Here is a 17,981-nt window from a genome sequence, read left to right on the forward strand (position 1 = left end):
GCTATGATGAGCTACAATTACTATTTTTTCAGAGGCTTTCAGATGGAATTAGTTAGCTTATGTATAAAATGTGCTTGTCGTTGCTTGGCAGTCAAGTGGTGTTTTGATTTTTAATGAAATTCAGAGTATTTGCATTATGAGATGATAATTGTTTTAAGAGTCTATAGGTCTAAGAGTTAGCCTGAAATCTCTTGACTGGAGCAGGCAAAAGTAACATCTTGAAATCTGTGTTCACCTCTGACATACTTACAAAATTTTAAAGAATAGTGTTATCACCTGTTCATTGTTGATTGTAGAGCCCTGTATTTAAAAAATGTATAGAAACTGATACCAAACTTTCAAAAAGGGAATCCTTTTCCAGACTGCTATTAAAAAAGTTGGCTTTGGCTCTTTAACACAAGTCCTCTGGCAATTCCTAGTAGCAAGAGCAGAGAAGGGTACATTGGTTTCAACGACCATGAACTTTGGTGGCCAGAGCCACCACTGCAGTAAATTAAGAGATTTTGCTACGCAGTTGCTAAAAATGTGTTCCTATGTTGCTTTCAACTCTGCTTAGCTGCTGTATTGCCAGCTGCCAGAGTCTTTCTGTGATTGACTGACCTGTTGGGTTAAAGAATTGGAAAGTTGTGAGATACAGTCTGGAAGAAGCTGATTCAATTGCCATGTTTACTGCAGTTCCTCAACAACTTCCTTGCTTTGCTAGCAAATTTAAAAGGTTAAAAATGCAGATTTTAAAAATTATGCACACCTGCATTCTCAAGTCTCAGTGGGAAGTCACCTTCTTAATCTTTTAAGTGCACAGAACCAGTAATTTCCACTACCTTAATACTGATCCCCCAATTTAATTTTCTGTGTGCCTTTCGAGAGTTGAGGATAATTCTTGAGCTCATAATGTTTCTTTCAAGTCTTCCTTCTTTCAGATCTGCCTAGGAATGAGTGAAATGAGTCAACAGTAGAGGTTTTTTTAGGCTTTCTTCAAGATTTACACCAGCTCCCTGACAGAAAATGTTAGAATTCTTCTGGTTTGACAGAAATTAAGGATGTGCCAAATAGAGGAGTCTGCATATATGCAAGTTACAGAACAATAAAGCATATAAACTTTGCTAGCTACAAGGTATCTGTAAGGACAAGCCCTTCTGGTACAATAGGAACTTAATTCTTGTTACATTTAACAATTTTAATTATCAAATATTTGAAGAAGCTCCAACAGTCTCTATGCGTAGTTTTATTGCTTTTTGAATCCCTTGCCTTGCAAAAATTCCAGTTTTGTGACCCTGGCAATCAACGGGGAAACAAAACATACCATGTCCCAGTGCAGCCTGTGGAAAATCTTGCAGCAAATATTGTGTAACTTATCTTGGGTTTCGTTTTGTTAGAGCCCAAGATCCACACAGGTCAGTAAAAAACACTGTCAGTGATAATGGTGATGGACGAAAACACAGGGAAACAAACTGTGGCTGGAGAATCCTGCGTTCCCTTAAAGAGAACGATAGAGCTGGGACCTGTAAAACCAGGAGAGAGAATCATATAAAGTGGACCCTTTTCATTGAATTGCTATATATCATTTGCGAAAAACTTCAAGATTTTCTTCAATTTCTCTTCTGTGGTTCTCTGGTACAAGCTGAGAATGCCTTGGATCACGAGGCCCTTTTCTCTGTGCATCCAGCCTCTGCCTGGTTTTGACTCTAGAAGCTCAGGGGATGGCAGTTAGAGAAAATGAAGAAGTGATTACTGTTTTAGCCATCTCTAATTAGATTCTCATTATGCTGAATAAGCATTTATTAAGGTTGCATCCACTTTGCAATCAGAGGGGTGATTGAAGCAGACAGCCCTGTTAGTCCTACCCAGCCTTTCCAATTACCACTAGCAGTGAAGCTGAGGGTAGCGAGGGCTTTTACCGGCGAAGCTGCCAACACAGATGTGTAGGTGATTCGTACCTAGCCGGTGTTAAAGCAGCATTGCTGGAACTTTGCTGCTTTCCTTGCCTGACGGAGCTGGACTACAGCCAGTTCGACAGGCATGTGCGTGCCTCAGGCACGTTGCCGAACGCAGTGTAGTGTGGCCTGAGCGTCACCGAGTGCCACTCGCTGAGCTAGAAGTCGCTGAAACGATGTTGATCTGGAGATAGTGGGTGTGCAGGGCTGGGTACCTTCCCCAGGACTCTCAAGCCCTGCACCAAGCCACACGCCACATCGGTCTGCATATCAGTGATGGTGTTTGTACCAAGTTTACACTTTTTAAACACCGTTATTGATGAGACACAGAAAAACACTTCACAAATTAATCTCCATATACATGAAAGAATAATTTTTCATATGTTTACCTCAGCACAGAATTATAACTGTAGAAGAAATATACTATGAAGTATAGCATAAATTTAGACTTTAGAACTTGGAGATGTTCTATCTCAGTGCTACCACTTACTTTCTGGGTAGCTTTGTAGTTTAACGTAATTTGACTTTCTCAGTTTCCCTTCTATGAAATGATGATAAAATGTATTTTCTTGCTCATAAATGGACCATGAGAATTAGTCAGGGTTTGTATGGGACTTTGGTGATGGAGGCAATTCTATTAAATGTGCAAAAAACCTGCACATTTTGACCTTATTGCACAATTTAAAACCCAAATTCTTGCATATTGTTACTTTTTTATTATACCAGCATACTTAGAGTTTTATTTAGTAGTGTACTCTGAATAATTAATTATTCAACTAATAATTATCCATTCCAAATAAAACAACTTGATTACTAAGCCTGATGAGGAAAATCCAGTCAGGAAGGAACCCTTTCAAAAACAACAACATTCTGCAGATATCCTTAAATATTTAAAGGGTGAGCTATATTTAGTAAATTCTTCCAGAGGGGGAGGGGGAGACGAGCGGATGCTAATTTCCTGTGTCATCAGTTTTGTGTATGTGTGTCAGCAGCATTCCTAAATCACCATCTACTACACAATCATCATCTACACAAGTGTCAGGCAGCGTTCAACATTTCCCTGTGTGGTTCCTGTTTATCAGCAAGGAAAACGGTCTGCTTTGGGGTCATGTCATTTTCTTCTCATCGATTATTTAATATTTGGTGTGTGCGTGCTGTGTTTGCTCTGCTCAGCAATTCAGTAGTAAGCAGAGAACCTTGCTTAGCAAAAGAAACATAAAAGTTGTTGCATCAGTGCCGTTTTCCAGCTGGCACTAACCTGCCCCACCATAGCCAGCCCCTACCAAAGACCATTGCAGTCAATAGAAAAAAATGCCCTGACTGTAAGAGGCTCTGGATTGAGTCCGAGATGCTTGTGATGGGCACCGTCCAGCACGGTCTGTGGACAATGATGACAATGGTCTCATCTGAAAACCTTGCTTTTTCCCTGTGGCTTTTTAAAATACAGCTCTGCTGCCACTAGGAAAAAGTAGAGAACTGAACCTTATAGGAAATCTGGCATTTAAAAACCTTAATGCACAGATGCTGTGTTCCCTTCCAGAAAAATCCCATTCGCTTCCCTGCTGCCATCCAGCCAGGAAGTCACGTATGTCTGTTTTGCTTTTTACTTTTCAGTGACAGTTGTCACTAAAAAAGAGAGAAATTAAATTAATCCAGAGAGAAAGCTGTTTCACAAAGGCAGTTTCTCGGACTGCCGAAAGTGAGACTGAACCTCCAAGAACTGACACAGCAGAGCCGGGAACTCGAGCTGCTGTGTACATTTTCCTGGTTGCATTGAAGCTGACCCACTGATAATGCTGGAGGCACTAACACGTTGTTTGTAAACAATGAGGAAAAAACATGTGGAGTGATTTACTGTTTTCTGCCTGCCTGACATTTGATTGCTTAATGCAGTAATCCACAATGGGTGAAACTGTTCCGAAAGCGCTGGCTTCCATATGGTTGTGATTTTGTCAAAACATTTCAGTTCAGCAAACCCATAACTGATTGTGAGGATGAACAGTTTTGATCATCCTGTTTTTCAAAATGTAAAACAGTTTAAGAATTGTCTGTTTTTAACATCATAACAAAAAGTTTCATTTCCCAGTTTAGAGCAACTTCTGGTTTAGAAATTGGCATTAATGTATGCTTCTGCGAACAACATTTGAACACGTTCGGAAGTCAAAATAAAATATCAAGGTTTAGACATCCAATCTCAATAATTTATGAGACAAGCCTTTATCTTCCTGCCTAGCTCTCCAGAATGAAACCAAAGCCCTACCAATCTGCAGAGGAAGCCATAGGGAGGCAGGCAGCAGTGGTTTCTGTATTTTCTGCTCAGCACTTGGGGCTTGTGCATTTTGTTGCTGGCTGTGATGTGAGTATAAACTGCTGGATCAGGTTACGAGACCTGTGGCTGCTTTGCTCTCTCAGCATTAACATCCTAAAGAGGTGCTGCAGCAGTGTTGCAGTCTAAGGAGCCACTTTAGGGACATTGGGATTTTACTGGATAAAACTCTTGATGCTGGGGTGTGTGTCCTCTGCCATCCACTACCCACTCAGAGCCATCCACGCTTTGACTCCTGGTATTTAAGCCTACCTCTCTATCTCTTTATTAACAGAACATCCCACATCTCAGTGCCTGAGTGCAGGGAAAAGAGGGCATAATAGTCTAGTATTTCAGTGTTTTCACTTTTGTTTTCCCAGTAGTTTCAGACTTGCTATTTTCTGTTGGTAAATATAAGAAGGGTTTTGCAGAGACTGTGCTGAGTCTCACAGTGTGGTTTTGATGAGTGAACATTATAGTTTTTACTGGGTTACACAGGGCAAGACTTTTTAAAAAAAAATGTTTCTTTTTATGTGCCTGAAAGGGACATTACTATTAATGGTTTGTAAGAGAAAGACAGCAGTGTATTTAAGATATCTTGAAGACATTAGGTAACATTAAAGAACCATGTGAAGATTCAAGTATGCCTAGAAGAAAAGAAGAGCAAGTAGCTTGTGCGGATACCTGCACATAGCTTTTTGTAAGCCTTTGAACTGTTCTAGATATAAAAGACACCCCTATTTCAAAGGCCAACAGGCTTTCTGCTGCTCTAATTCTCTCCTGAAGTCCTTAGGTAACAGAATTCACATGAGAGAGGGTAAGATTTTTCCTAGATTCAGTTACTGGGGCAGAACATCCTTTAAGCTGATATTATTTGGCTGAAAAGCAGTGCACAGGCAGTAGACATTGGGATGGGACTGAGGCAAAGGGGAAGAAGTGGTTGTTTTTACTCTACAGCTACACTGCTGGCCATAAAAGCAAGTCCCACAGTCCACAGTATTTACTTTGGATTTCAATATCAATGCAATAAAATAAATTGCTTATTGACCACCTTAAAAATGACTGATGAGTCAGTACTGTGAGTTATGTTATGCATGAGGGATGTGCTTATATGTCCCCTTGAAGGTGAATCTTTATGGTATAATTTGAAGCTGGTCAGCTAGCTGTAGCATTTCTTCCCTATGTTTATCTTGATAGCACCATTTTATCCACCGATCGGCCAATCTTTCTGCTCGTGTCTATTTGCATGCTGACCTACGCAGTCGGAGGTGAAGGGACACATACATCCCTGCCTGTGAATGAGAATGAGAAGGAACATGCTCTCTAACGCTTGCTATTTTAGTGAAGCTTTTCTTCTTTAAGCACTGCTTTAGCTGCAAATAAAGGTATATTGCATATCTGGCAACACATCAGCAGGGTGACCTTCTGATGCTCAGTTTATGTGCTGTGAAAAATAAAGAGCTGAGCACATCTCCCTGAGAGCTTTGCCAAACAGGGTTGATCCCACTCGATCCTCTGCAGTTAACACCACTCCGCAGTCACAGCAGGAGGGAAGGTGACTTCAGTGCTTGGATGGGATCACTTTCAGCATGGGAGATTCCTCGGGTGATGAGCAGTGCTCATTGCAGGGAGCCTGATGAGGGTGCAGCTGAAGGGCATCCAGCACAGCCAGCCTACTGCAGTTGCTGAACCGGCTTATGGATCTGCTCTAAACTCTGTCAGTCAACTGCCATTAAGGATCCAAGGAGAAGAGGGTTTGCTTCTGCTCCCACAACTGATTCAGCACTCAGCTGAAGACCATGCACTATTTAGAATAGCAAGTAGCTGTTCCGAGATACTTCCAAATAGCTTTTTATAAGCCTTTGAACTGTTTCACACCAGGCACGGATGTTGTGTTAATAGATCTTAATCTCCAGTAACAAAGACCCTCTCTATTTCCGTAGTTTTCTTTGAATCTCCTTAGAGTGATGCTGTTGCTACCACTCCTGGGCCTCTCTGGTGACCTCTCCAACACGTGATGGTTGGTGGTGCTTGATCTCTTCCTCTATACCTGTTCTTCAGTGTTTTAGGCATTTCCAAATGTTTAGGCATTTCCAAATACCTCTTCTTGCAGGCAAAACTGATAGTACTTCGGTGCAGAAGTATTACAGAAAAATTTTATTATATAGTCAGTGAAAACATCTAAAGTCCATTTTAGATGTTGAGAGAGGGAGAAAATGTTTTACCCAGTTGGAAGACAGAATTTGGAAGTAAGTTACTTGCAGATCTTATTATTACAATCCTGTCCTAGACAATAATAATGAAGTATTGATGGAAGTTTTGCCAGAGCAAAGACTGCTGGGTTTCATACAGAGGAAAGATAGTATCTTCATTTAGTTTTATTAGACTCTTGATACTCTGCCCATGTATTTTTTAATTCACCACAGTAAAATTCTAATTAAAGAACAGACTTTGCCTCCCATTAATATGACACTAAAAAAACATTTTAAAGAATGCAGCATCTTCTCTAAAAAAATTATAATGAGAAGACAAGCCACCAGTGTTGTATAGAATGTTGTCGCTCCCTTATGAAGCGTTTCATGATTTTAAAAACCTTGCAACATCTAGAGTGTCAGTAGAGTTAAAGGCTCATTAAACTGAGCAGTAATTTCTACAAAAAGAAATAGGAAATATTCTGAGATTTTTTTTGTGTTCTAATTTTCACTTCTTTTGAAGCCTCTGTCAAAATAGCTCATGATGGAAATTCTGAAAACACAACACTTTGATATCTGTCAGGAGTAGAAGTTGTTTCTCCCATTTTGCTGCTTCCAAAATATATTGAGTTCATTATGGGATTTGACAAGGCTGACATCCAAACACTCAACTTTTCTTTGACTTAGAGTGATTTTGTTTTCATTTATCCAAAATAAAAATGTACAACTAGGTAACTGTTCTAAACATTCTACAGAATGCTGTAGGAATGTTCTTTAAACAAGGATTACTTTGGAAAGAAAATGTTTCCTCAGAGGATACTGAATAAAGACTGCAGGGTCTCTAAAGTGCTGTGACTGAATTAGGTACCACATGTTGGAGAGTCAGTGACTAATGAGATCATCATCTGAGATTAAATCACGACCTAAATCAGCCACATGTTTCTTATCTGATTCAGACAATGAACTTCAGAGAGAATCAGTACAAACTTTCCTGAAGCATGAAAAGCTGTTCTCCTGTCTCTAAGGAAAAAAAAAAAAACAAACACAGAATTAGATTAATTTCCTCCTGTGAGCAATAATCTATCAATTTGGGGGAAAATCAGCTGATGTTCCCTTCCCATCTTTTCCTTTCTATCTGATGAAGACTGATCTATAAACCTGGAAAATGAGATTGACTGCAAGTTCTGTCAGCCTCAGATTAACCTCAGGTTTTTGCCACTTGGCTGGATAGTTTTACAAATGCATATTTACATATGCAAAATATATTCTGCGGGCAGTCTTAGAGACATAAACACTGAGACTGGCATTTTCTTCATTATAGTTGCATATGCTGTGACTGAGAGTCTGGCACTGGAGATAAAAATGCTAGTGCATACACCGTTGCACAGAAAGCCATGTTTAGGAACCTTAAGGCTGCAAAGCGACAAGCTTAGAAGACAGAAAATGCCAGGGCATGTAAAAGGTAGCCTCTGCTCACATAATTAAAGAAAATATCATAATTCATAGGCTCAAGTACTGAATTACTGATGCACTACCAACCTTTAATCTGACTTTTTCTTATTTTTGTGACACCAACTTCATAAGTCAAATGCCTTATTTATGTGTGATATACCCTGGTTTGTTTGTTTTTCCTTAAAAAACAAATGGAGAATATGAAAAATCCCTTGAAGAACGTCATCAAGCTGATATACAGACAGTTCATCAGCATGGACCGGAACAAACCTCTGGCATGTGGGTAATGGACTAAGAATAGAAGGCTGTCACCCTCTCCGTGGGCCACTTACTGCATGGAGATTAACCAGGCAGTGGCCCACGGCTGCTACTAGGAACAATTGTAAGAGAAGTCCTGCTAAGCCCCTGAAGCTTTTAATTGCAGATTGCTTTTAATACAGATGAAATCTTTGAGGAATGTAGGTAATGAATTATCCAGAGGTGGCACTGAGTGTCTGCAAATTGCATTTTTTATAGTTTGATCAGGTACAGGTGGATTTTCACTGGGGACACAGGAGCACACCCCTGGGTGTGGGACAGTGCTCTGCCAGATTTCAGGCTATTGTTCTGTATGTGGAAGGTGTCCCAGCTGTCAGTGACAAGGATATAAAAATGTACTTTAACAAGCAAAAACTACTGCTTTAGCTTACTGATTTAAGCCAAAATTCCCTTTCCTCTATTCCTCAAACCAATAGACTGAGCGAGCCTGAAGCTGAAACTGCAGATGGTAAATTCTACATAACAGAGAAGTTGTCAGGGACTGGACAAAGCATCTTGCAGTGGAAAATGAACAATGCTCCCAACTACCTGCCTGTGACACAGTTCAGACCATCTAAATTATATTTGGAGCAGGATTATTTATTAAAATCTATTGTTGACTTCACTGTCTCCCAGGAAAACATTTATTTACAGAAATCCAACCTATTTGATGGACAGGACCTCTCTCATTTGTAAGACCTAAGCAAGACGTGTTGTGGCATGGTCAATTATCAGTATCTTGATACAGTTATGAAGAAGGAAATCAGCCGCAGTTTGAGCAATGTGGCCTAATCTGTCTGTACCCACCAGTGTGTCTGCTGTACGGATGAGGTTTCCTCATTCTGAAATCACAAAATTAGAATGTTGGCCTCTAAGCATTGGTAAGAATATTTTTGAAGGGAATTTCTGAAGAACTGGGTTATTTTGAGTACAGCCATCAGCCATAAACATTAAAAATTCTGAGGCTAAACAGTCTAATAAGATAAACAGTTTTTTTGGTTTAGAATGGAGCAGATCAGTGAGTGATTTTTCAATATACGGGCTCATGCCTTTAGAAGTGTGTTGCTATACCGGCAGCGCCAGCATGTGAGGGACTCGGCGCTGCACAGAGCCAAACACAGTGGTGTCAGCTGTCATTGTAAGGGGATTCCCTCTTCACAGACTTTGTTTCAGACTTATTGCAGCCTTGTCTTATGTTTCCAAAGGTGTTGAACTGTGTCAAAATGAATCATGTTTGTACAGTGAGTAGACATCAGCTCAATACAGGGACTATAATTTTCCTATTGGGCTAAGTGCAGGGAATAAAAAGTTAATTGATTATTTTAATTTTTTATTCACTACATCCAGGCATATGTTTTTAGCTTTTTCTGTTTCGTTGCCTGCTTTGCATTAGCTGGGCCAACCATTTAAAACCCAGTCAGATTCCAAAACTGAATTAGACCAAAAAAGCTCCACCCAGAGTTTGGGCTGCATTTCACCTTAATTAGTATTCATATAATCATTCTACAGCAGTAAAGTTACATTGTGGGGAGAATATAGCCCTAATTTCAAAATAAATTATAAAATAATTTATCTCAAACTGTGCCCTCCTAGATTTAGTAAGTTAATTTTATTTTGTTTGCGTTTTTTAAAGGCTAGTAACTCATTTAAACATTTCAAACTGAATTTGGAAATATTCCAGAATATTGATTACTGACCATGAGCTCCATTCTTGCTTTAACAAATTCACAGAAAGTTCCTTTAAAGTGTGGATTAGCCAAAGATCACCATCAGCCAAATATGGTCCTGAGTCCTTAGGCTGAGAAAAGCAACAACTTGATTTCTGAAGAATGTTGATGAGCGTCCCACTGACTTTGCACACCTAGAAGACAGGACTGGTCACCAGCTACGAAAAAAGACACATGCAGGCTTGTGCTAATGAGAACAAACTAAACATAGACCTTAAGACCACAGATCCTGGTGGTGCTGTGATAGCAGATGCTGTTTTCATATTAACAGTGTATCCTTGCAGTGATGGAAAAGCACTGGAAGAGCACTTTTGACTCTCTCGTGTCAGGATAAGTCACTTGATGAATGTCATCCCTTCTTCGGGAGTCCTTTTATTTATCTGCTAAATTTTCAAGCTTGTGTATTTGCTCCATTGGTGCCTGACTTGCGCTGCTGCACTAAGTACTGGGTAGCTCTGTTGACCCAGAACACAGCAATTCACTAATCATTCCTAGAGGGGAAAACAGCCATTTGGGAGTGAAGCAGCACTTCCAATGTGTCCTTGTTGTGTATTTAACAGGACAGAATTGGTAGCAGGATGTCATGCACGACTATAGCGGCGGATATGCAGAGCCTGCTGTAATTAGCCCTCACTTCAACAAGCTACTGAGGCTTTGAGGTGGGGGTAGAGATGCAGAGAGGAAGAAAACACTTTTGCTGTGTTGAACAAGCTTTCCACAGAGGGATGAATCTTTCACCTGTCGTACTACCGTATGCAGACAACTGTAATTATGCTTAGGCACCCAGCATCATCCTTTACAGAGTTATATTCATTTTTATTGGTGGCAATTAATCTCTAGTCATATTTTTGAAGGAGAAAAAGTGAGTAAGTTAGCACGTTTGCCAGGGAATGTTAGCACGTGACCTGAAATATGGCAGCTCCCTTTAATGTACCATCTCCCAAGAGAGCACTGGCTATTTCAGACTCATCTCTCATGGTATCGACATCCACACATGCAGTCTAAAGGGAGCATTTGTACCTCCCTGGCATCACCACTCTCAGGTTGCTTTTCTTATTGATGGTATAGTTAAAGTCTCTGTATCATTTTGACGGTTTTAATGGCATATGCATTTACAGTGTAGCTCTTGTGTAAGCTTTAATCAGCTTTCTGTTCACATGTTGTTGCTGTTATTATTTATCTCTATTATGGTAACACATAGAGGCGATCAACTGTACTAGGCTTGGGTTGTATTTTAACATGGCCTCTCTGTGCCCACAGAAGTGGTGCTAACAATCCCGAAGTACAACAGGCTTCCGTGGCTCTGAGGCTGCTTTGCCTGTATCTCAGAAACTGGAATTGCTGTCACTCACCAGCTAGGATTTGCCACACTGATGTTTATAGAAAAAAGTGTCTTGGTTGCTTAAGTCTTTGGTTTCTTCTGTTTTCTGTTAATTTTCTAGCAGGAACTACCAGACCCCCATCCCATAGCTAGTTATACACTGGAGTAGCTTCACACATGAGTGGTCCTATTGAGCTCAGTGTAATTACTCGTATGAGTAAGTACTTGGATTTAGCTTATCAACTCTGTATCTGCCTACCTTTGTAAAGGTACAGCAGTTACCCAGTGCAGATCTGAGTTATCACAATCTATCACGGAATATCCCAGTGAAATCATACAGGTAAAGAATTTACTTGCCACTCCACAGTCTGTCACTGCAACATGGGACTTAAAAGGGAGGGGAAGCCAACAGGAATTGATAAACTTTGAGCAATGAAGATCTTATTTTCATGTGAGATTACTGCAGTGTAAAATCAGGTGAGGATGATATTTCATTATCACAGATTTTACACTAACATGTTGCCAATGAATTTCACTCAATTCCCTTTACAGTTAATCAACAGTGGATGAATTGATACTGCATGAAATGGCTCTGCTCGTTGTGACATATATAGGACTTGAACTGATAGCTAAAAGTAGAAAATCTTTGCCATCTGAGGTAAAAACTTAAATCTAGGAGAGACCAACGTGTCATCGTGTGTATATGCTCCCATCTTTAGAGAGACAGCAGGATGTTCACCTCAGTTATACACACATACTATGACTCCAGTTTCAAACCATTTGGAGAACTGTAGTCAAAACCTGCTGGTAGTTTTAGGAACATAAAAAGAAGTCTAACAAGTGCAGAGGCTGTATCAGTCGCTGTAAATGAGAGATGGTACAAGCCCCATCTTTTTGTAATTCTGTTTTTCCTGTGTCTTCCATGAGCATTCAGATGTACTTTAATCCTCATTTTTATGTCTTCTCCATAATAAATCCCCATGAAATTCACATTCTTAGTAGCTATCTGGTATGCCAAGCTGTTTTATTTCTTAGATAATTAAAACATTTTGGCTAGCTAATTTGGGCTAAACATACTGAATCTTGCAATGTGTGCTTACTGATGCCTTGTACTTAGAAGCCTTTGGAAAAATCTGCGTAGCTGCCAGCTGGTTTTCTGGTCACTGCAGGCTTCTTTTATTATCCAGATTTGGGTTTTTATGATTTTACAACCAATTAGAGGAATTTCTGCTCTTCAACATTTTGCTCTTCCCTTTGGCTAGATTGTGAAGTGAAATTTGGTATGGGGAGAAAGCAAGCGTGTGACCAAATATCAATAGTAAGTGTTCAAATAAGATTGACTTACATAAAGGGACAGACACTGTAAATGTGAAACAAGATGCTTGAGCTGATGATAGGAAATGGTTTTCTTATTCTATAAAAGGTTTGCTTTCTCCTTCACTTTCTTTCAAAGTAGAAAACACAAACTGAGCAGACAAATCTGATGATTGGAGCTCTCATCTAAGACATGGAAGACCAAGGATACAAACCACATCTTCTAATGAATATTATTTATTCATATTAAGCAAATTAATTGCAGCTGGAATTATATGACCCCAGAGCAACCCACAGTCTGGCAGTGGGGTGTGGTAAGGTAGGAATCAAGTCCCCGAAGCAGGCAGGGTTAAGTTTGATTCCTGCATTCTACTTTCCCATGCAAAGGGCTGTGGGCTATGCTTGCATCGTTCGGAGTTGTACCCGCTGTGGAGGTGCAGAACTGCATCCTTGATGTTCAAGTTCTGTGGAAAACAAACCAATGTTTCTGGAATGGAAATTGCTGTGAAACTCCATCAGCTCCATCAGATTTTCTCCCTGCCCCAGAAGGCTTACAGAGTCTTTGCAAGTGTCTATGTGAAATAAAGATGGATCATCTCTTTCCACAGATTCTTGGTAATAATTTAAGACTTATAAAGAGTAAGATTTTGTTTGCTCGGCTCCCAGCAGTGTTAGTAAGGAACTATCATCCCTGTTTACAGCTGTGGGAAAAATGAGACAAAGCAATAAAATATCTTATGTGAGGCAGAAGCAGGAGTATGCACAGGGGTGCATTGCATGCACTGCTGTCTGCAGGACATTAAACCATCTCTCTGCACACGTGCCCTGTAAGACCCTGCAGATCCTTTTGGAGACCCTGGAATTGTCTTCTCATGGGTTTATTTTGGCCTTTAACACTGTTGCTCAAGAAAGACAAGTTTGTAAACTGGTAATCAGCAGTGCAAACTGAGTAAAGTCTCTTTTCTTTTACTGCTGGATATCCTCAGATGACCAATGTGTATCCTGCTTCTCAAGAAGAAGGACAAAAATATTACCAAAATTAACTGATAGGTATAGTCATCCAGTGTGGGTTTATAGCCATGTACCATAGAAGGAGAGAGCTATGAAATTTCTAGGACAAGAGCTTCAGGCTTAAGTGGGCTTTACATTTACCTTGCTAAGTCTGAAAACAGAGGTTCAGGCCTGAGAAGCAGTGTGTCACCTGGGGATTAGTTTACATGTTTGCAAATAAAAGAGTTTGTGAAGACAGCTCTGCTGCTGGGATTACGCACTCATTTCCTGCATGGCAGTGGGTTTCACACTAGCAGAAGAGTTGTTGATATAATTGAAACCAGTTCTCTGAGCACAAGCAACTGTACTTGGAAAATGATCTGTAACTGCGTCTTTACCAGGGATTTTGCCAGCAACTCTATTCTAAATAGAATGATGAATTTCTTCACCCTTGACATAGCTGTATTGAAAGGCTGTAATGCAAAGGGTAGGACTACTGAAGAAATCCTTGGTTTTCTGCAGATGGTTTACTGAGGAAACCTTAACCTCTGGGTGTTTGCTTTGAGCTGTCTGTTTAATATGCATACATCTTAAACGGCTGTTTTGCAGGTGCTGATTGCTGTTTCTATAGCAAATCAGGATCAAGCTGTTTCTGTAATGCTGACTTCCCTCTCTCATCCTGCATATGGTCTGCAAACAGGGAGAAGGGATCAGGCAGGATTGCCATGTGAAGGGTTCTCACTGTGCTTTAATGCGTTCTGTAGGGAACCTCCCCTCCCTGTCAATGGCCGTAGGGTTTGGGGCCCTCCTGTATTGCTAGGACATGCTGTTACCAGAAATCACCTGACATACACACTCCATACCTTCATCCTTAAGCTTGGTCAAGCCTTATGAAATCCCATCTCCAGTGATATTTTCTTCCCTACCATCCCTTTACTCCAGAAAAAACAAACAAACAAGCCCCCAGCACCAAAGGAGAAAACCTTCTTTATATTATCATATTTGTCATCTTACAGGAACAGTACGAAGAAATAATATTTGATGACATTATTAAATCTACAGGATTTGCTTGGCAATACTACCTGCCATTAGCTACACTGCAGTCAGGATGTGATCCTCTGCATCTAATTCCACTATAAATTCATTCCTTCCAGCTATCTAAGAGCACTAAGAAACAGGATATTAAAAGATTTAGGTCCTGATCCAATAAGGGTGTTAAACAAGTCCTCAAATTTAGGTGTAATGCTAGTGCTGTTGTCTCCTTGCATGCTCAAGTACATCGCTTGATCAGGGGCGTAGTTTCAGAAAGTCTGAGGGCCCTTTAGAAACTTGGTGCTATTAACAGTGCCTCCGCCTGCCTGCCAACCAAAACATAAGAGCCTGGGATGCGCTGCTTGCGAGGCACTTTCCTAATCATCGCGGTAAATGACTGTATGTTTTCCAGGTTGCGATAGCGATCACTGGGGACCCCACTGCAGCAACCGCTGCCAGTGTCAGAACGAGGCGCTCTGCAACCCCATCACAGGCGCCTGCGTCTGCGCAGACGGCTTCCGAGGCTGGCGCTGCGAAGAGCTCTGCGACCCTGGGAGCTACGGCAAGGCCTGCCAGTTTAAATGCCAGTGTCACAACGGAGCTACCTGCGACCATAAAACCGGAGAATGTCACTGTGCTCCCGGATACACGGGGGTATTGTAAGTTCAATGATAGGTATAATTTACTCCGCATCATATAATGGGCTTGCTTTGACCGCTTTTAATGCGGTGAGTAGTTGGCAAACTCTACACAATCCATGCGTTATATACTTTCCCTTGTAGAAACAGGTAACAGAATTGCAGAGAGACTAAATAAAGGGAATCTCTTTTTTTGCTGCTAATTATACCTGTCTGCATAATAAAATAAAATTTAGTGCTAAAGTGAATTTCAAAATCCATTATAATTTCCGGTTTGTACAACAACTGTACCTGTTCCTAATTTCAGTGTGTGAATACAATCCAAATTACAGCTGAGTTTTTATAAGCAATTGGACATTCTACTCATTAGCAGTCCAGTGCAATATCAAATGGGACTTACCATCCCCAATTTATTTGACTTTCAATCTAACTGAGGAAGCATTACTGTTAACTATATCAGCTTACTATCTAGGGGGTAAATTTTAAGCATAGTGAGCAGGGATTTAGCGGTGTGACTCCTATTAACTTTAACGAGAATCATGTAGCTAAATCCCCATCCACCGCACTGAAAGTTTACCAGTAGGATTCACAAAATCTGCATATTAATTTTAGGACAGCAAGCAATAGTTTCTTGTTTAAAATAGCCCACAGTGTAACATCAGTTCTCATTAGAGGTCTTTCAGTAGTTTCAGAAGTAATTATGTTTTTCAAAATTATTTAAGGGGAAAAGAGAATTTAGTCACTGAATTTTGTTAGAGATCTATTACAGGTGGCTTAATACTTTTTCAGTCTAATATTATTTGTTGAACTGCATGAAGGGGAAGGTAAAAAATAAAGACAATATTAACCCTCATAAATAAGTGATATGCCTTTTGAATATTTTATTTAGTACCTAATTGCCTTATAGACTTGTGACCTCAGTCCTGGAAGCACTCGCTGCTAAAGACTCTGCTTACTATTCAGAGTGGTCCCATTCACATTAGTATGTCAGGTCCCAGCAGTAAGTACTTGCAGGGCCAACCCCTGATACGTTGTATGAACATCCTCACCAGAGGATAGTCAGATAGGGGAAGAACCTGCTGTAGTTTCAGAACCTGGGATTAGAGAAAGAAGCGATGCTGAAAAGCATCGATGTGCAAATGTAGGAGATGCTGGTTTTTGCGGGGACTAGCCTTACTTCAGCCCCCCATGAATACTGAGAGAGATCCAATGAGCTTAAATAGCCTTTAAATGATGCTTACTTCTTGCCAGTTCATTATACACTGCAAATGTTAACATTTAGTAGTGACTGGAGACATTTCAAGCATTTAAATCCCATCCTTTTATTCTATTTGCAGTTTCTTTTATTGACATGTCACATAATTCCCATTGAGGGCTTCATCCTGCAACTCTAACTTTCCTGGGCTGTTTGAAAGGATATGAGTTGTCCTACTGAGATGGGTACATGCATAAAGGTTACACACATGCATTAGCCTTACAGAACTGAATCCATGGCACATAAATAGCCCCAGCAGAAATAAAAGAAATCTTGGCTAATTGGTAACGCCAGCTGAGGCTTACTGAGGTTTCATAATTTGCATACAGAATCCCATGATGGCCTGTGTTGTGAATTTTCCTCATTTACTGTTTCCTGTAAGTTCTTTTAAATGATCTCTTTCTTTCCTTGTTTCTTTTCTCTCCACGAAGTTGTGAAGAGCGCTGTCCCCCAGGCAGTCACGGAGCTCAGTGCGAACTGCGCTGCCCTTGCCAGAACGGGGGAGTCTGCCACCACATCACTGGAGAGTGCTCCTGTCCTCCTGGATGGACGGTGTGTAGTTTAGTCATACTCATCCCACCTTTAGGGGTTGAAATAGAAAGTTAATTGTTCACTGTCTCAGCAGATGCCTTCCCTGTGTGTTTCTGAAGCGTATCTTCTATTTCTTGTCATGAATCTCTTAACAGTTCTGAAACTGGGCCTGCCCTTGTTATGTGTGCACAGCACTTACACAGCCAGGCCACCAGGCTATGGCTGGTAGCTACAGTCATAGAGTTAAACGAACAACAGTAAACCAAGCAGTAACTGCTCATTACACTTCTGTGTGGGAGAAGAGACAAAAAATTGTCTCTGAATTACAGTTCCTTGAAATATTCCCTGCACCCATAGACGGGACAGAAAGCTCAAAGCTCAGCTCAACATTGTCAAAAGCACTGTCCTGTTTTCCCCTTCAGGAAACAGAGAGATGGAGAATCCAGGGGGAATTCAATGGCTCAGGCAGTTGTTAAAGCAGGACTATACATAGGACACAGACCAGTTCAGTATCCTGTTCTTACCCAGGCATAATTCCCATTGATTGCAATAGATTTGTTTGAATCAGGGATTGTACTTCATCCTTTGTGTCAAGGATGCAAGGCCAAACATTTTAAAAGTCCCCAACTTTATTAATAATGTAATAATTAACTCTCTTGGGGTTTGCCAAGTCTCACAGCCCTACATACCATTTAGCTGTACTAAATATCCTGGCATTTTTCCTGTATCTGACAATTAGTCTCTTGGCAGTCTTGCTGGATTTTAATGCATACAAGTACTGTGACTGTTTATTTTAATACATGGAAGACCCTGAAGATCATCGTACAACTACAGCTTCTGATGTGGACCTTACACTTGTTGAAACATTTAAGGGCTGAGAGAGATGTTTGTGTTCCTTTAGATTAATAGAGTAAATGCTGCCTCCATTTGATCTCATTTGCTGTTACTTAGGAAGTACCAACCATGAGATTCTGGTGGCTGTCAGGCAGCAAC

At 40.5% G+C, this 17,981-nt stretch overlaps 1 protein-coding gene across 9 annotated transcripts in view; it reads left to right on the forward strand.

Annotated features, from left to right (window-relative positions):
- Positions 1 to 17,981, forward strand: part of MEGF11 (multiple EGF like domains 11) — a 292,920-nt gene that overhangs the window by 174,165 nt on the left and 100,774 nt on the right. For all 9 annotated transcript variants that reach the window (XM_026856302.1, XM_026856305.1, XM_026856308.1 and 6 more), the window contains 2 exons: positions 14,977 to 15,223; positions 16,889 to 17,009. In XM_026856302.1, coding sequence (XP_026712103.1) covers positions 14,977 to 15,223; positions 16,889 to 17,009 — 368 coding nt within the window. The remainder of the gene's footprint in view (positions 1 to 14,976; positions 15,224 to 16,888; positions 17,010 to 17,981) is intronic.

Source organism: Athene cunicularia, assembly GCF_003259725.1.
Source record: "Athene cunicularia isolate RWA chromosome 10 unlocalized genomic scaffold, athCun1 chr10_part1, whole genome shotgun sequence".
Lineage (NCBI taxonomy): Eukaryota > Metazoa > Chordata > Aves > Strigiformes > Strigidae > Athene > Athene cunicularia.